The 18,751-nt window shown below is 40.9% G+C and overlaps 1 protein-coding gene and 19 non-coding genes across 23 annotated transcripts in view; all 20 read right to left on the reverse strand.

The window, feature by feature from the left end:
* The window catches only part of itpr3 (inositol 1,4,5-trisphosphate receptor, type 3), a 64,878-nt gene that overhangs the window by 17,554 nt on the left and 28,573 nt on the right, over nt 1–18,751 (reverse strand). For 2 of the 4 annotated variants that reach the window (XM_037772631.1, XM_037772632.1), the window contains exons 19-30: nt 17,799–17,914; nt 17,404–17,655; nt 9,730–9,874; nt 9,491–9,635; nt 8,384–8,592; nt 7,568–7,688; nt 7,254–7,280; nt 6,951–7,005; nt 5,509–5,674; nt 4,739–4,897; nt 2,089–2,163; nt 555–674 (exon numbers count right to left, since the gene is read on the reverse strand). In XM_037772631.1, the coding sequence (XP_037628559.1) occupies nt 555–674; nt 2,089–2,163; nt 4,739–4,897; nt 5,509–5,674; nt 6,951–7,005; nt 7,254–7,280; nt 7,568–7,688; nt 8,384–8,592; nt 9,491–9,635; nt 9,730–9,874; nt 17,404–17,655; nt 17,799–17,914 (1,590 nt within the window). The remainder of the gene's footprint in view (nt 1–554; nt 675–2,088; nt 2,164–4,738; nt 4,898–5,508; nt 5,675–6,950; nt 7,006–7,253; nt 7,281–7,567; nt 7,689–8,383; nt 8,593–9,490; nt 9,636–9,729; nt 9,875–17,403; nt 17,656–17,798; nt 17,915–18,751) is intronic. The other 2 variants (XM_037772634.1, XM_037772633.1) reach the window with 1 other exon arrangement.
* Nucleotides 10,515–10,587, reverse strand: trnak-uuu. The gene has a single exon. It is a non-coding gene; the product is annotated as a tRNA-Lys (tRNA).
* trnak-uuu lies at nt 10,858–10,930 on the reverse strand. Its single transcript has one exon. It is a non-coding gene; the product is annotated as a tRNA-Lys (tRNA).
* trnak-uuu lies at nt 11,209–11,281 on the reverse strand. Its single transcript has one exon. It is a non-coding gene; the product is annotated as a tRNA-Lys (tRNA).
* On the reverse strand, nt 11,565–11,637 carry trnak-uuu. The gene has a single exon. It is a non-coding gene; the product is annotated as a tRNA-Lys (tRNA).
* trnak-uuu lies at nt 11,917–11,989 on the reverse strand. The gene has a single exon. It is a non-coding gene; the product is annotated as a tRNA-Lys (tRNA).
* trnak-uuu lies at nt 12,272–12,344 on the reverse strand. Its single transcript has one exon. It is a non-coding gene; the product is annotated as a tRNA-Lys (tRNA).
* Nucleotides 12,623–12,695, reverse strand: trnak-uuu. Its single transcript has one exon. It is a non-coding gene; the product is annotated as a tRNA-Lys (tRNA).
* On the reverse strand, nt 12,978–13,050 carry trnak-uuu. Its single transcript has one exon. It is a non-coding gene; the product is annotated as a tRNA-Lys (tRNA).
* trnak-uuu lies at nt 13,329–13,401 on the reverse strand. Its single transcript has one exon. It is a non-coding gene; the product is annotated as a tRNA-Lys (tRNA).
* Nucleotides 13,681–13,753, reverse strand: trnak-uuu. The gene has a single exon. It is a non-coding gene; the product is annotated as a tRNA-Lys (tRNA).
* On the reverse strand, nt 14,033–14,105 carry trnak-uuu. The gene has a single exon. It is a non-coding gene; the product is annotated as a tRNA-Lys (tRNA).
* On the reverse strand, nt 14,388–14,460 carry trnak-uuu. Its single transcript has one exon. It is a non-coding gene; the product is annotated as a tRNA-Lys (tRNA).
* trnak-uuu lies at nt 14,743–14,815 on the reverse strand. The gene has a single exon. It is a non-coding gene; the product is annotated as a tRNA-Lys (tRNA).
* On the reverse strand, nt 15,094–15,166 carry trnak-uuu. The gene has a single exon. It is a non-coding gene; the product is annotated as a tRNA-Lys (tRNA).
* On the reverse strand, nt 15,450–15,522 carry trnak-uuu. The gene has a single exon. It is a non-coding gene; the product is annotated as a tRNA-Lys (tRNA).
* Nucleotides 15,801–15,873, reverse strand: trnak-uuu. The gene has a single exon. It is a non-coding gene; the product is annotated as a tRNA-Lys (tRNA).
* trnak-uuu lies at nt 16,153–16,225 on the reverse strand. Its single transcript has one exon. It is a non-coding gene; the product is annotated as a tRNA-Lys (tRNA).
* Nucleotides 16,503–16,575, reverse strand: trnak-uuu. The gene has a single exon. It is a non-coding gene; the product is annotated as a tRNA-Lys (tRNA).
* On the reverse strand, nt 16,855–16,927 carry trnak-uuu. Its single transcript has one exon. It is a non-coding gene; the product is annotated as a tRNA-Lys (tRNA).

Below are 18,751 nucleotides of genomic sequence, written 5' to 3' on the forward strand. Positions count from 1 at the left end.
TTAACATTTAAAGGAATCTGTTTGTGTTTTACTTCATGTTGCTGAGCTGAACTGCTCTTTCCAAACTCCAACTGACGGGCTCAGGACCAAGGTCCCAACGGGCCAGGGGGCCCCGAGACAGAACCTTTTCTACAATGTGGATATTAATATTTCAAGAACAATGATGCATTACTCCAATCAACTTTAAGTTCATCTATTTACTAAATAGAGCCTTAAATCATAATCTAGTCCCAAGGATTTAGTGCTGAAATTCGTAATTTTTTTACCAAAAAAAAGCCTAATTTCTTTGTATTTATGAAAGAAATGGAATTATATCCGTCAACAATTTCTTCCTCACAAAACAAAAAAGCAATGAAAACAATAAATGTTTGCAATATCTTTAAAGCTTTTAAGTGAAATTATTGTCATACTCTCGCCTGGTCTTTCTTTATTATTATCTATTTATTTACTTATATTTATTGTGTTTTTTTAAATTTTATGTTGGTTTTGTTTAACTTCTGTTGTCCTTTTATGTTTGGCACAGCTCTTTGTTTATGTTTAGTAACCAGCCTTACCTGGTCATATGACACCTGCAGCAGGTCCAGCATGACTTTATGAGCTCCCATGTTCTTCAACAACCTCTGCTGCTTCTTCCAAACTCCACTGCTGCACATCTTATTCAACCTCTCCAGGATCTACAGAGAGAGAGGCGGTCGACAGATGGACAATTACAAGAGACAAATGAATATGTTTGTCAAACTATAGGTAGTTTATAAAAGCTGCTGTTTGCTATTCTTAACAATAATTGTCCCCAAAGTAAAGTACCTACTGGCTAATAACAGTACAATTTACTCTCCACTTAACTTCTCATTCACAAAGTAAATAAATATAATATTATAAATAAATAACAAGTAATGCTGATACTGAAAGAGTGTCTGAAAGCAATAAGGGATAAATATAAATAAAATATGCTGGAAATCAGATTTCAATTAAGACAAAGCAAATATATCTAAGTCTATTGCAATGCTATGTAAAATGTACAATATATATAATACGGCTTCTTTATTTATTTTGAAGCTGTTCACTTACGACCCCATACATCACTTAACTCTGTCTGAATGTATGGAACATTTATGGTGATGAACTGAAAAACACACTTTTCAAACTTAAAAGAAGTTTTAAAATCATTTAGTAAACAACGTGAAATGTATGATTTCAATGGCATATTGGCATTAAAATGGTATAAATATTGTAAACTTAAATACTTTGTAGGCGGACGTTTTACTGGCATCCAGTAGTCGCTTTCAGTCCAAAATGGTGGAAGCATAGCTTTGCTGCTGGGTGCTGATGTTGCAATGGAACGAACAACTGACTTTCACTTCTTAGTAATGTATGTTCTTTGGTAAAATGGACGGGATGAAGGCAACTTTTGATAGAAAATTTAATTCCAACGTGGACATTTTGCGTGATTCGCTGGCAAAGCTTGTGATTGAAAATAGAAATAATTTTAAAGCTGAACTCATTCATAAGATCAAGGAAATACATGATCATTTGGACTTGGAGATTAGACACGTAGTGTGAAAGAAGAGGCAAACAATCAATTTGATTAGCGGGAATTTAAAGTGTAATTTTATACAAAACAAGGACTGTGGATTGTGTCCTTTATTTCTTACAGTGCAGTCATGTTAGGAAGGTAAATAAGGTTGATTAGATGATTAGACACACCAACAACTCTTTCGATATACATACTGTGCGGCCATGTGAGTATTGTATAAAGATAGATTTTTTAAAATTTTAACCTATCCTCTAATTTTCCCTTTTATTTACATTTGAGACATTTCGCTGTTATCCAGAGAATATTAGGGGAACAAAATTAAATGTAATCATTCTAAGCAGTGAAAGACACCATTTCTGAAGAGGTTAAGACAAAAGCACCACATAAAGCACTTTATCAACAAAAAGAGACATCACAGCCCCGCCCACATTGACTGATTGAGGTGATCTGTTGGAAGTGCACCGTAGAAATGCCACAATGGAAAAGGAGACCAAAAACACCCCCCAAAAAACAAATTACCATTTGAAGGAACACAGGTGGACGACTGTTCTCACCTCTTTGACTTTCTGGTAGTTCTCGTTGCCCTTCTCCTGCTTGTCCTTCTTGGGCGTTGTGACCTCTGATGCCCCCTGTAGGATGCAGCGGTTAAGACAGCATATGCAGTTGTCTCTGGGTAAGGTACTACATTATACACACTTGAATCAGTAATACAGTATATATGTTACGATTATAAACACATACACGTGATCTTAAATTTTGGGCCGCGCATTGATGTCCATGTGGAGCCTCGCAGATATGGACGCGACGTCAACGGTCTGTTATAAAGAAATAACAGACCGTAGAACGCTGTGATTGACCAACCAGTATCAAGTATTCAACAAAGCCGTGTAATAAACATCTATAACGCAGAGTTTTAATATGACAAAATGGCTTACTGCACACTAAAAACTACTTGTTATTGATCGTTAGTTAGTTAGTAAGTTAGTTAGTTAGTTAGTTAGTTAGTTAGTTTGGAACTTGTACTGGGCTTCACGACGTAAATTATGTGGTGTCGTCATATTTTAGTCTTTCGCATTTTCTACATTTGATTGGACCTCTGAATCTCTGTCCATATTTCCAATATTTCAACAATTAAAATAGATCTTGAAAAACAATTAACCTGTAAGAGCTTTGTAGGCGGGACTAAGAGTGGGAGTGTGCCCCAGAAGTGTCAAAAAGCGTAGATAAGATGTTTACAGCTGTGCAGGTAAGTCAACTTACAGAAGTAACAACTCTTAAGTTCACTGCTTTGATTGTCGTGGAAAATATTAAGTTCACTGCTCCCAGTAAATGCTACCACAACTTCGGTGTCAACTAGAAATGACATTGGCAGGACGGATACATCACTCATTATTGACTGGTTAGGCTAAAACAAGTCAAAATAACCTCCTTCCTAAACAGAAATATACTAACACGAACACTATGTCAGACTGAATGATGAAGACAAAGTAAATAACAATTCAGTCTAATTATTAGGCTAGTGTTTGCCAGAACCCAACTGGGTTATTGCTTGTTAGGTTGTTGTTTTAATGGTTTGATATGTAGTACGTATATGATGACAATGATAAAATGGTGCCATTAAAGGAGCAGTGAGTAGGATCTAGGGGGATCTATTGGCAATTGAGTTTTCATTTGTGTGTTATCACCTGAAAATAAGAATCTGTGTTTTTCGTTAGCTTAGAATGAGATGTTTATATCAACATAGGGAGCGGGTCCTCTTCAGCGGAGTCCGGCATTTCGCACCGCCATGTTTCTACAGTAGCCCAGAATGGACAAACCAAGCACTGGCTTCAGAGAGGACCTTTCGCCTTTTTTCGTTACCTGAAGGCCACTCTACACGCTATGTAAGGGAGGGGTGAGCGGAGGGGTATTCTGTTGGTGGCAATCTGTAACCTCACTGCTAGATGCCACTAAACCCTACACACTGAACCTTTAAGACACGTTTGGAGCATTGTGCCTTTATTTCACAGTACAACAAAACAGTGGAGAGAGAGGTTATGCGTGACATGCAACAAAAGCCCCAAGCCAAATCTGGACCCAGGACCATGGTTGCCCCTTAACCACCTGAGACATCAGCAAGCCCAACACCAACATTACATACAATAAGTTGAAAACCCAGGATGCAAAGGTTCCAAAAATTGTTTTTTAGTTTCTGTTTAGTAGTTAGTTTCACGTGTAATATTCTGATCATCAATTAATGTTAGTCTTCTACCAGGAAAATTGTTTTTATGCTGGTTTAATAGTGACTTTGAGTTTGTTTGTTAGTGGTTATACACTGTTAGTTGTTATATAGGTATTTACATCAGCTTGGAATGTCACTCATCCAAAGTCTTTGGGGTTTAGACAGTAATGATGAAGTAATATTTGCTTCAACTCCCTGTATGAACTCTCTGTCAATCCAAAGCTGTATGCTGATGATACTGCACTTTTCACCACCTTTTCATCTCTTTCCTACTTGAACTTGGGTACTTTTTTTGTTTCTGTATGTAGTTAGTAGTTAGTTTAATAAGTGATATTCTGACTATCAAATTAATGTTAGTCTTCTACCAAGAAAAATTGTTCTTGGTCTGGTTTAAGTAGTGACTTTGAGTTAGTTAGTTTATTAGCGGTTATACACTGTTAGTTGTTATATAGTTATTTACATCAACTTGGAATGTCTTTCAGCCATCTAGACAAGAAGATCACACCTATTAGTTCTGAAGGGCTGTAAGTCTTTGGGAGTTAGACAATAATTATGAAGTAACCTTTGCTTCCACTTCCTGTATGAACTATCTCTCAATCTAAAGCTGTATGCTGATGATACTGCACTTCTCAAAACTTTCTCATCTGTATTTCCCCCTATCAACTCATGTTTTTTTTTTTTAATGTTTTATTGTGTGTCCAATTTTAAGCATTAGGAAACAAATATGACCCAGTCATATCAGTTGTGTCAGGAACATGAACAGTTTCATGTCCAGGCACTCGGGTAGATTTTGGTGAATAAAAATCATAATGACAAAAGTAAGGAGGACAAATTAATATCCTAAAAGTCTACTCTGTTGTTTGACCCTTTGATGAAGGCTTGTAAATGTTTATTTGCATTGGTTGAATCTCCAATAGTACTTTTTCAAAATAAATGCCTATTGTGAAACTAAAGGTTAAAATAATGATGTTTTTGCTCCCCACCTCTCCTTTCTCCTTCTTCTCTTTCTTCCCGTCGCTTCCACCTGAGTTTTTCTTCTCCACCCACAGTTCAGATTTCTCCACCAGCGTTCGGAGACGATCCAGATCCGCCTTGATCAGCTTGTAGTTCTCCACATCTTGAGCCGAGATCAACAACTGGACCTGCAGAAGCAATATTTTGGAGGATTAACATGTCCCGTGTCCTGCTAACAGTGGGTTGGTCAATCAATCTGTTTCTGCATTCTTCCATTCCTACTGATTCAGAATGATTCAGATTGAGCGGATTTAATAAAGAATGTAGATTTGATCAAATGCTATCAAATCCCAACCTTACAGCAATTGTAGTCATAATGCCCCAAAATTAGCTAGTACTAGGACATCCAACACCAAATACCTTGTCATTTGAGAAATTACTCTTTATGGCATCCCAAATCTATTTTGCTTCTTTTCTTACTCAAATAATATGACAAGAATTGGAACCAGGATTCACTCAGAACCAGATTGATTATGCAATTCAGTTGAAAGTATAGGTGTAACTTTCAAATATTATGCATAGTGTATGATGCTAACTGCCATTATTTTTCCTTTTCCCTTCTGTGTATTTTCATCCTTCATTTTGTTTCCTTCTTCACTTATTGTGAAGCACATTAGTTTGAAAAGTGAGACGTTCAGGAAAACATATTAGATTTTGTCTTATGGTCGGTAGTCATTCCCAATCCTAACATTGTGTAAGCATTAAATTCTGCATGTGTGTGTTTTGTGTGTGTGTGTACCTGTTTGAAGGTGTGCAGCACTTCCTGTCTCTGGCTGAAGTGCCTGAAGAGGAGCTGCAGTGCTCCAGACACCAAAGGAGGGTAGTCGTGCATGGTGAGGTGGGTCAACACCCGCAGGAACATACGACCGCCTTCATCATCCACCTCCAGGATACTGTTCCCCTTACTGTATTCACACACAGACACAAAATATATAATACATCAATATATATCTGCTTCTTAAAGGTCCAGTATGTAGGATTTGGCGGCATCTAGTGGTGTTTGCAGATTGCAACCAACTGAGTAAAAAGTGAAAAGCTCTCTCTAGAGCCAGTGTTTGCTTTTTCCAATCTGGGCTACTGTAGAAACATGGTGGATCAACATGAGCCCCGTTCCTACTGCAGGAACTTTCCTTCAGAACTAAGAACCTTTTGAGGAACTCAATGCGTTTCAACTGCAGGGACCAGGGTCAAAATTACGTACGTACACAGCCCTATTGTTCAAACACACACAGTGCCGCTGCTTCAACTGTACCGTTTCATTCATAAAACAAAGAAGTACTCTCGTATTGATTTAGGACCATTTTAGGACGAGGGGAGAACATTTCTCTTTGTTTGATAACATTAAAAGTAAATTTAGGCTCTGCTGTTGGCCTTCCGACTCATTTAAAAAAGACAGAGAGAAAAGGAGAGAGAGAGCGCACTGGTGCTGTGAATGAATATGAATGAGTGAATATTTCACGGCGTTAACGTTCTAAAGCTCAATTAAATAACCTTCAAACACTCAACAGATGATTTAGTGTGGAGACAGACGATCTTCGTTTCATTTTCCTCCTCTGCATTTCAGTCATCACATCCAACGTGCATCAGTAAATACTATGCAAATGTCGTCGCAGTGAGACAAAACCTATTTAACCTAGTTTATTTCTTTTTAACATGATTTTTAGATGAAAAGGGCGGACACACTGAACTGCAGAGTGTGTTTACCACTACGACCACCAGCTTCCCTTGTCACATATCATGTTGCTTTTTCATACGCCAGCGGACTAATTTGCCTAATCTTCACACGTCTTCAGACCGCGGTGGAAACGCAGGCAACAGTGGGCTGAAGGAACCTTTTAGTTCGTTGAAATGTAGTTCCCGGGACTAAAAGTCCTTTTGGAGGACTCCATGAAGAGGACCCGTTCCCTATGTAGATATGAATGACTCATTCTAAGCTACTAAAACCACAAAACGATTAGTTTCAGGTTATTATACACTAATGAAAACATAGTTAGGAATATTATATTCCACTTCTGCTAATAGATCCCCCGAAATGTTACAAACTGCTCCTTAAAAATTTACCAAAAAACTCAAGTTATTCAATAGTGATGCAGGTATTTATGAATAAAACTTTGTCAATAAATAAGTAAAGTTAGAAGTCTACATACTGTATATGTCATGAACATGGACAGCATTACATACCCGACTCCAAACATAGCCTCTGCCTGCTCTCCAATGTGCTGCAGGTTGATGGTGGCTGAGGAGGAACAAACACAAATGTTAATAAACAACAGGACTGAATTCACAAAAAGTTATTTTGATTTGACATTATTCACGTACACACGCGGGTTGCTTCGATAGTAAAAACAGGAAGCATACTTGGACCACTTTAAAGTGTTTATGTTAACAAACATGAAATGCAAACAGGGGGAAAGATGGTGCAAACGCTGCCTCTAGATTTCTTAAGTTATCCTGCTAAATTGAAAACATTTTTCTAGGTTCTACCTGTCGTTTGTATGTTGACTGGGACGTCTGGAAGCATTGGGAGAAGTAATAACACATGCCTTTACCAAACTCTGCAGGGTGTGTGTAGATTGGTCACACATACATTTTTAAAATAGATTTATATTCTGGATAAAGTTAAGTAAAATTTTCCTTTAACAAATCAGGTAAAAGTCTGAATGAGATCAAAATCTCTTTTTCAATAGAGGGCAGCACATTCAGCAGCAAATCATAACTTTTTTATATTCCGTTAATATATGTTAAGTTACAAACACTAAAACTAAAAGAGTGTGTTTCCATTGGCTCTGTGTGTGTACCTGCATGCTCCAAATTAGTGGTGGCGTCAGCATCAGCCATGGGATAAACATCCACAAACTCCTTCTTAAACACAGACAGCAGGAAGGAGATGCGGTAGTCCAGACGAACGTTTAGGATGAACTGATGAAGAGCAGAGTTAGGTTGAGTAAAAGCTTCATGAAACCCTTTCACATTCAAATAATAATAATTAAACAGAGGATCCATTTACAGTATCAGTCAGAGTGTTCATGTTTGTGAGATCGTTTCTCTGTTAGGAAAAATATACAGTGTTGTTGTGCATCATTTCTCATGCAGATTACCATCTAATTGACATTTGTGTATTTATTATATGACTTTTATTTATGACTTGCCCCAAACTGCACGTGATTATCATAAAGTGGGCATGTTTTTAAAGGGGAGACTCTTGGGTACCGATAGAACCCATTTTCATTCACATATCTTGGGGTCAGAGGTCAAAGTATTCCTTTGAAAATGGCCATGACAGTTTTTCGTCTCCAAAATTTTGCGTAAGTTTGGAGCAGTATTTAGCCTCCTTCACAAAAAGCTAGTATGTATGTACATGGATGTACATGGTTTGTACCAATGGATTCCTTAGGTTTTCTAGATTCATGCCAGTATCCTCACTCTAGCTTTAAAATTGAGACCGCTACAACCTAAAAATCACAAGATGCATTAATGTGTTAAAGAAATAAGTGGCGTGAAAACAAATTTTCGGTTATACGTTTTTACCTGCCTAATTGTAATATTTTTACTTTAAAGATATTTCACAAAACTATATGAAGTTTATAATGTTCAGTTTTAGTGAAGTTATTTACCTGTAATATCTCCAGTATCTTCAGCTTGGTGTCCATCACCGTCAGGTCCATCTTGTCAATACTATCTTTACTGCCTCTCTGTCCGTCAATCGCAAGTCCCGCCCCCGCCCCTCTAGCTGCTCCACCTCCAAATATGGACTGCTTCCTGTTGAGGACCATGGTGGACATTATCTGACCCATCCCATGTATGGAGCGCTTCACGTTCTTCCCTTCAGACATGGAAGAAAAGAGCAATGGTCTGCATTATTACCTTTCATAAATTCTTTGATCACAAAAGAAACACTGAACCATAGTCATTCAAATATAAGCCCTATAGTTTCACAAAGCTAAGGAAGATTCTTGGTAATCAAGGTCATGCGATGATAAACTAAAGAAAAGGCAGCTTGAGTTTTTGTTTTAATCTTGAAGACATTTCTATACACGTCCAAGAGGACTCTTCACCTCTCCTGACTGTTCGGGATCCCAGGAGACGTGGTGGCTTCTCATCTACTTACTGCCCTCCTGTCATCCGTTCTCAGGCAGTTTCACAACAGTTCACACCAATTCACTTCATTGATGTAACCTTAACAATCCTTAGGTGACAATAGCCGTGTTTCCACCAAGAAATTCAAGGTAATTATAGTCCCTGGAACTACTTTTCAAGGAACTAAAAGGTTCCTTCAGACCATTGTTGTCTATGTTTCCACCGCGGTCTAAAGACCTGTGAAGATTAGGCAAATTAGTCCGCTGACGTATGAAAAAGCAACATGACGTGATTTGAAAATGGCGATGCCCGTTTTTCCTTGACAAAATTTATCGGAACTTTGGTGCGTTTTTTATTCTCCTTCTCGACAAACTAGTATGACATGTTTGGCGTACTAATGGATTCCTTAGTTTTTCTTGTTTCATATGATACCAGTAACTGCAATCTAGCTTTGAGCCAGCTACAACCTCCAAAACAGGAGATCTAAATGTTGAAAATGATGAAAAGCAAAACACTCCAGCAACACTTAACAAATATCTGTCAAGACAAACCAGGTTTTTACAATCATCACCATTGGTCAACATCATGGAAAATAAGAACTGTACTTGTTAGTTTAGATTAACGGTAACCAGAGCAGAGAGTACCTGATCCATCATCATGGAATAAGAGCCCTGCATATCCAGGATTGGGTCTACAGTCGATGATGCCCAGCAGGGTTCTGGTGAGTCTGAGCAGCTCAAAGAAACTGTAGAAACCAAAGTAGATCAAATGTCTGGCCAAACTCACCACCTGGAGAAAGAGCGTAAGCAAAGGAAGTGATCACAGTAGAAAAGCGAGTTGTAAGGTGTGAAATGAGACAGGAAGTAGAAGAGCAGGGACAGACCTCGTATGTGAGTTTATTTTTCTCCTCGTTGTGGAACGGCAGCTCGTCGTTCAGGACGTTGTTGAGATATTCCTCCATGAATACCATTGTGTTGGAGAAACGGTTCTTCTTGTTGTCTCTGCTGTCATCCATGTTGGAGTCATAACTGAGGATGACAAACATCAGAAAGAATTTACTAAAATAAGTCAAAGCTAACAGAAACCTGGTTAACACTAAAAGTCTTAGTCAAGAACATCTCATCTGGTTGAACCTTTTTACTGTGATTGATGGAAAGTCTCCCTGCACACCACAAAATCTCTACAAAATTCAAATTCTCTGCCCAAATGCACATCTCAATCATGGCCACAAGATGACGGAAAAACAAGACTCATTCATTCATTATCCATAACCGCTTATCCTATTGAGGTTAAGTATAAGTAAAAGACTCCTCATAAAAGGGGCATTGAAGACTTCTGGAAGTAAGGCGCATGTTCCCGGGAGGTCTGAAAGTGCTGAGCCTTGCTCAAATGCAAAACTAAGTCATGGCCATAAGCACACAGCAGACTTCCAGTAATAGCGACAACACCACAGACAAGACACACTCAAAGTTTGAGCTGGTGAATCCATAAACCAGATTGTGCTAAGTGTCCTTATAAAAAGTGCTCTCAAGAATTGTGGAAGTAACAGGCATGTTCCCAGGTGGTCTGGAAGTGCTGAGCCTTGCCCAGATGAACAACTCAGTCATGACCACTAGCCTAGTGCAGACCTCCATTAGTGATCATTACAGACATATCATAACCAGATTAAGCCTGAACAGGGACTTGAACCCTGGACCCTCAGATTAAAAGTCTGATGCTCTACCGACTGAGCTATCCAGGCTTCAAAAGGACTATCCTCTGGACGAAACGTCACCCGAAGTTTGAGCCGGTGAATCCATTAAACAGAGACAAAAATATGTGTTAGTGAAAGTATCCTAATAAAAGGGGCATTGAAGACTTCTGGAAGTAGTACTGATGTTGCCAGGAGGTCTGGAATTGCTGAGTCTTGCCCAAATGCACAAGTATGTCATGGCCATAAGCAGACATTAGACTTCCAGTAATGGCAACAATACTGAGCACCACAGACATATCATAACCAGATTAAACTTGACGCCTGAACAGGGACTTGAACCCTGGACCCTCAGATTAAAAGTCTGATGCTCTACCGACTGAGCTATCCAAGCTTCAAAAAGACTATCCTCTGGACGAAACGTCACCCGAAGTTTGAGCCGGTGAATCACTAAAACAGAGACAAAAATAATGTGGTTAAGTCTGAGTGAAAGTGTCTGACTAAAAGGGGCACTGAAGACTTCTGGAAGTAGCACTTACATTCCCAGAGTGTCTGAAATTGCTGAGTCTTGCACAAATGCACAAGTAAGTCATGGCCATAAGCAGACATTAGACTTCCAGTAATGGCAACAATACTGAGCACCACAGACATATCATACCCCCAATAAAGTTGCGCCTGAACAGGGACTTGAAACCTGGACCCTCAGATTAAAAGTCTGATGCTCTACCGACTGAGCTATCCAGGCTCTAAAAAGACTATCCTCTAGACGAAACGTCATCCGAAGTTTGAGCCGATGAATCCATAAAACTGAGACAAAAGTATGTGTTTAAGTCTGAGTGAATGTGTCCTAATAAAAGGGGCATTGAAGACTTCTGGAAGTCTTATTGCACTTATGTTCCCGGGTGGTCCGGAAGTGCTGAGTCTTGCCCAAATGCACTACCAAGTCATGGTCATAAGCACACAGAAGACTTCCAGTAATGGCGACAATACTGAGCACCACAGACATGTCATACCCCCAATAAACTTGACACCTGAACAGGGACTTGAACCCTGGACCCTCAGATTAAAAGTCTGATGCTCTACCGACTGAGCTATCCAGGCTTCAAAATGACTATCCTCTGGACGAAACGTCACCCGAAGTTTGAGCCGGTGAATCACTAAACCAGAGACAAAAATAATGTGGTTAAGTCTGAGTGAAAGTGTCTGACTAAAAGGGTCACTGAAGACTTCTGGAAGTAGCACTTAAGTTCCCGGGAGGTCTGAAATTGCTGAGTCTTGCACAAATGCACAAGTAAGTCATGGCCATAAGCAGACATTAGACTTCCAGTAATGGCAACAATACTGAGCACCACAGACATATCATAACCAGATTAAACTTCACGCCTGAACAGGGACTTGAACCCTGGACCCTCAGATTAAAAGTCTGATGCTCTACCGACTGAGCTATCCAGGCTCTAAAAAGACTATCCTCTGGACGAAACGTCACCCGAAGTTTGAGCCGATGAATCCATAAAACAGAGACAAAAGTATGTGTTTAAGTCTGAGTGAAAGTGTGCTACTAAAAGGGGCATTGAAGACTTCTGGAGATCTTATTGCACTTAAGTTCCCGGGAGGTCTGAAATTGATGAGTCTCGCCCAAATGCACAAGTAAGTCATGGCCATAAGCAGACATTAGACTTCCAGTAATGGCAACAATACTGAGCACCACAGACATATCATACCCCCAATAAAGTTGCGCCTGAACAGGGACTCGAACCCTGGACCCTCAGATTAAAAGTCTGATGCTCTACCGACTGAGCTATCCAGGCTCTGAAAAGACTATCCTCTGGACGAAACTTCACCCGAAGTTTGAGCCGATGAATCCATAAAACAGAGACAAAAGTATGTGTTTAAATCTGAGTGAAAGTGTTCTACTAAAAGGGGCATTGAAGACTTCTGGACGTAGCACTTATGTTCACGGGAGGACTGAAATTGCTGGGTCTTGCACAAATGCACAAGTAGGTCATGGCCATAAGCAGACATTAGACTTTCAGTAATGGCAACAATACTGAGCACCACAGACATATCATAACCAGATTAAACTTGACGCCTGAACAGGGACTTGAACCCTGGACCCTCAGATTAAAAGTCTGATGCTCTACCGACTGAGCTACCCAGGCTCTAAAAAAACTATCCTCTGGACGAAACTTCACCCGAAGTTTGAGCCGATGAATCCATAAAACCGAGACAAAAGTATGTGTTTAAGTCTGAGTGAATGTGTCCTACTAAAAGGGGCATTGAAGACTTCTGGAAGTCTTATTGCACTTATGTTCCCGGAAGGTCTGAAATTGCTGAGTCTTGCCCAAATGCACAAGTAAGTAATGGCCATAAGGACACCTTAGACTTCCAGTAATGGCAACAATACTGAGCAACACAGACATGTCTTACCCCCAACAAAGTTGCGCCTGAACAGGGACTTGAACCCTGGACCCTCAGATTAAAAGTCTGATGCTCTACCGACTGAGCTATCCAGGCTTCGAGAGACCCATCTTCTGTACGAAAAGTGACCCCAAGTATGAGCCGGTAAATCCATAAAACAGAGTGACATATATGTGTTTAAGTCTGAGGGAAAGCGTCCTAAAAAAAGGAGCACTGAAGACATCTGCTAGTAGCACTTATGTTCCCGGGTGGTCTGGAAGTGCTGAGCCTTGCCCAAATGCACTACCAAGTTATGGTCATAAGCACACAGAAGACTTCCGGTAATGGCGACAATACTGAGCACCACAGACATGTCATACCCCCAATAAAGTTGACGCCTGAACAGGGACTTGAACCCTGGACCCTCAGATTAAAAGTCTGATGCTCTACCGACTGAGCTATCCAGGCTTCAAAAAGACTATCCTCTGGACGAAACGTCACCCGAAGTTTGAGCCGGTGAATCACTAAAACAGAGACAAAAATAATGTGGTTAAGTCTGAGTGAAAGTGTCTGACTAAAAGGGGCACTGAAGACTTCTGGAAGTAGCACTTAAGTTCCCGGGAGGTCTGAAATTGCTGAGTCTTGCACAAATGCATAAGTAAGTCATGGCCATAAGCAGACATTAGACTTCCAGTATTGGCAACAATACTGAGCACCACAGACATGTCATACCCCCAATAAACTTGGCACCTGAACAGGGACTTGCACCCTGGACCCTCAGATTAAAAGTCTGATGCTCTACCGACTGAGCTATCCAGGCTTCAAAAAGACTATCCTCTGGACGAAACGTCACCCGAAGTTTGAGCCGGTGAATCACTAAAACAGAGACAAAAATAATGTGGTTAAGTCTGAGTGAAAGTGTCTGACTAAAAGGGGCACTGAAGACTTCTGGAAGTAGCACTTAAGTTCCCGGGAGGTCTGAAATTGCTGAGTCTTGCCCAAATGCACAAGTAAGTCATGGCCATAAGCAGACATTAGACTTCCAGTAATGGCAACAATACTGAGCACCACAGACATATCATAACCAGATTAAACTTGACGCCTGAACAGGGACTTGAACCCTGGACCCTCAGATTAAAAGTCTGATGCTCTACCGACTGAGCTATCCAGGCTCTAAAAAGACTATCCTCTGGACGAAACGTCACCCGAAATTTGAGCCGATGAATCCATAAAACAGAGACAAAAGTATGTGTTTAAGTCTGAGTGAAAGTGTCCTACTAAAAGGGGCATTGAAGACTTCTGGAGGTCTTATTGCACTTAAGTTCCCGGGAGGTCTGAAATTGCTGAGTCTTGCCCAAATGCACAAGTAAGTCATGGCCATAAGCAGACATTAGACTTCCAGTAATGGCAACAATACTGAGCACCACAAACATATCATACCCCCAATAAAGTTGCGCCTGAACAGGGACTTGAACCCTGGACCCTCAGATTAAAAGTCTGATGCTCTACCGACTGAGCTATCCAGGCTCTAAAAAGACTATCCTCTGGACGAAACGTCACCCGAAGTTTGAGCCGATGAATCCATAAAACAGAGACAAAAGTATGTGTTTAAGTCTGAGTGAATGTGTCCTACTAAAAGGGGCATTGAAGACTTCTGGAAGTCTTATTGCACTTATGTTCCCGGAAGGTCTGAAATTGCTGAGTCTTGCCCAAATGCACAAGTAAGTCATGGCCATAAGGACACCTTAGACTTCCAGTAATGGCAACAATACTGAGCAACACAGACATGTCTTACCCCCAATAAAGTTGCGCCTGAACAGGGACTTGAACCCTGGACCCTCAGATTAAAAGTCTGATGCTCTACCGACTGAGCTATCCAGGCTTCTAGAGACCCATCTTCTGTACGAAAACTGACCCCAAGTATGAGCCGGTAAATCCATAAAACAGAGTGACATATATGTGTTTAAGTCTGAGGGAAAGCGTCCTAAAAAAAGGAGCACTGAAGACATCTGCTAGTAGCACTTATGTTCCCGGGTGGTCTGGAAGTGCTGAGCCTTGCCCAAATGCACTACCAAGTTATGGTCATAAGCACACAGAAGACTTCCGGTAATGGCGACAATACTGAGCACCACAGACATGTCATACCCCCAATAAACTTGACACCTGAACAGTGACTTGAACCCTGGACCCTCAGATTAAAAGCCTGATGCTCTACCGACTGAGCTATCCAGGCTTCAAAAAGACTATCCTCTGGACGAAACGTCACCCGAAGTTTGAGCCGGTGAATCACTAAAACAGAGACAAAAATAATGTGGTTAAGTCTGAGTGAATGTGTCCTACTAAAAGGGGCATTGAAGACTTCTGGAAGTCTTATTGCACTTATGTTCCCGGAAGGTCTGAAATTGCTGAGTCTTGCCCAAATGCACAAGTAAGTCATGGCCATAAGGACACCTTAGACTTCCAGTAATGGCAACAATACTGAGCAACACAGACATGTCTTACCCCCAATAAAGTTGCGCCTGAACAGGGACTTGAACCCTGGACCCTCAGATTAAAAGTCTGATGCTCTACCGACTGAGCTATCCAGGCTTCTAGAGACCCATCTTCTGTACGAAAACTGACCCCAAGTATGAGCCGGTAAATCCATAAAACAGAGTGACATATATGTGTTTAAGTCTGAGGGAAAGCGTCCTAAAAAAAGGGGCATTGAAGACATCTGGTGGTAGCATTTATGGTCCCGGGTGGTCTGAAATTGCTGAGTCTTGCCCAAATGCACAAGTAAGTCATGGCCATAAACAGACATTAGACTTCCAGTAATGGCCAACAATACTGAGCACCACAGACATGTCATACCCCCAATAAAGTTGCGCCTGAACAGGGACTTGAACCCTGGACCCTCAGATTAAAAGTCTGATGCTCTACCGACTGAGCTATCCAGGCTTCAAAAAGACTATCCTCTGGACGAAACGTCACCCGAAGTTTGAGCCGGTGAATCACTAAAACAGAGACAAAAATAATGTGGTTAAGTCTGAGTGAAAGTGTCTGACTAAAAGGGGCACTGAAGACTTCTGGAAGTAGCATTTACGTTCCCAGAGTGTCTGAAATTGCTGAGTCTTGCACAAATGCACAAGTAAGTCATGGCCATAAGCAGACATTAGACTTCCAGTAATGGCAACAATACTGAGCACCACAGACATGTCATACCCCCAATAAAGTTGACGCCTGAACAGGGACTTGAACCCTGGACCCTCAGATTAAAAGTCTGATGCTCTACCGACTGAGCTATCCAGGCTTCAGGGGCACATCATCTGTACGAAAAGTGACCTCAAATATGAGCCGGTAAATCCATAAAACAGAGTGACATATATGTGTTTAAGTCTGAGGGAAAGCGTCCTAAAAAAAGGGGCATTGAAGACATCTGGTGGTAGCATTTATGGTCCCGGGTGGTCTGAAATTGCTGAGTCTTGCCCAAATGCACAAGTAAGTCATGGCCATAAACAGACATTAGACTTCCAGTAATGGCCAACAATACTGAGCACCACAGACATGTCATACCCCCAATAAAGTTGCGCCTGAACAGGAACTTGAACCCTGGACCCTCAGATTAAAAGTCTGATGCTCTACCGACTGAGCTATCCAGGCTTCAAAAAGACTATCCTCTGGACGAAACGTCACCCGAAGTTTGAGCCGGTGAATCACTAAAACAGAGACAAAAATAATGTGGTTAAGTCTGAGTGAAAGTGTCTGACTAAAAGGGGCACTGAAGACTTCTGGAAGTAGCATTTACGTTCCCAGAGTGTCTGAAATTGCTGAGTCTTGCACAAATGCACAAGTAAGTCATGGCCATAAGCAGACATTAGACTTCCAGTAATGGCAACAATACTGAGCACCACAGACATGTCATACCCCCAATAAAGTTGACGCCTGAACAGGGACTTTAACCCTGGACCCTCAGATTAAAAGTCTGATGCTCTACCGACTGAGCTATCCAGGCTTCAGGGGCACATCTTCTGTACGAAAAGTGACCTCAAATATGAGCCGGTAAATCCATAAAACAGAGTGACATATATGTGTTTAAGTCTGAGGGAAAGCGTCCTAAAAAAAGGGGCATTGAAGACATCTGGTGGTAGCATTTATGGTGCCGGGTGGTCTGAAATTGCTGAGTCTTGCCCAAATGCACAACTCATTCATGGCCACAAACCAACTGCAGACTTCCCTTAATGATGACAATAGTGAGCACTACAGACACGTCACACAACGAATTTGACCATAAACTAGGTTGGACATGTACTATCTTTGTAGTTAGTACACAAAAAATGTATCTCAGATCTCAGATTAAAATTCTACCGACTGAGCCATCCAGGCTCCATGTGTCCAAATTCAGCAAATCCAGTCAGGCAGGACAGAAAACACATTTCAAAAGATGTGACAATTCCCATAACACATTGAGCAATATTAAAATCTACCAACTCTTTGATGGTGATGGAGGTGGGGATCTCGGTCCAGAGGCGGGCAAACTTTACAGGTGTCACCAGTTCCTGAGGGTCTCGGTCTACGTGGGCGTGGAGCATGAGGCGACAGAAGGAGGCCCGGAGGTCAAAGGGCAGCGTCTCGTCCATCATGCACAGAAAGATGAGCTCCACGTCCAGCTGCTTGGAGATCTCGTCTATGGCCAGATACTGACGGTCCAGACACATTCGGGCAAAGAGCTTCAGCTGGTACCTGAGGGTTTCCACAGAGACAGACAGGCTTCATGAGCTTTGCTTTCTTCTATTGCCATTCTTGGGTTAACTTACAATATACTGAAAGTCAATGGTGTGATTTTCATGAAATCTTCTATGGATTACCCCTCTATGTGTGTCTACCTGTAGTAGGTGAGGACGTTCTCATCGTGAGCATTTCCTTGTCTGGCCTCCTGAGCCAGCTGTCTGATGCTTTTCTCCTGTCTCTCATTGGTCTTGTCTGTCCACACGAGCCACACCTGCAGGAAGAGACAAGAACAAAATCAAACTGATTAGACATCTCTGTCTAATCCGATTACAATTTCTGCCTACGCCACTGCTTATGGTTATGATGCCAACGTCCCCAGTTTGATTCCAGGTTTGAAGCTCCACCACTACACCCCCCTCCATGTTCCTCTCCATGTTTCTTGCCTCTATCTCTCCCTCTATCAAAATCTAAATTCAAAACAAATCATTTTAAAACTACAATTAGTGACTCGCAGTTGTATGCCTCCAGTCAAAAAAACAATCAAGTTCCAGATACACACATGACTGTCCAAAATGTCAACACTTCATCATTTTATCTTGTTAGATATTTGTGGGAAATTGTCAAAATTAGCATATGAATTATGTCTGTCAATCGATATCCATAGTTAATCGCGAATCATCATAATTTCTATCTGTTCAAAATGTAACTTAAAAGGAGATTTGTTAAGTATTTAATACTTTTATTAACATGGGAGTGGACAAATATGCTGCTTTATGCAAATGTATGTATATAGTTATTACTGGAAATCAATTAAAAACTCAAAACAATGACAGATATTGTCCAGAAACCCTCACAGGTACTGCATTTAGCAAAACAAATATGCTCAAATCATAAAATGGCAAACTGCAGCCCAACAGGCAACAACAGCTGTCAGTGTGTCAGTGTGCTGACTTGACTATGACTTTCCCCAAACTGCATGTGATTATCATAAAGTGGGCTGTCAGTAAAGGGTAGACTCGTGGGTACCCATAGAACCCATTTTCATTCACATATCTTGAGGTCAGAGGTCAATGGACCCCTCAAAAAATACCCATTACAGTTTTTTCTC

Source organism: Sebastes umbrosus, chromosome 6 (assembly GCF_015220745.1).
Source record: "Sebastes umbrosus isolate fSebUmb1 chromosome 6, fSebUmb1.pri, whole genome shotgun sequence".
NCBI lineage: Eukaryota > Metazoa > Chordata > Actinopteri > Perciformes > Sebastidae > Sebastes > Sebastes umbrosus.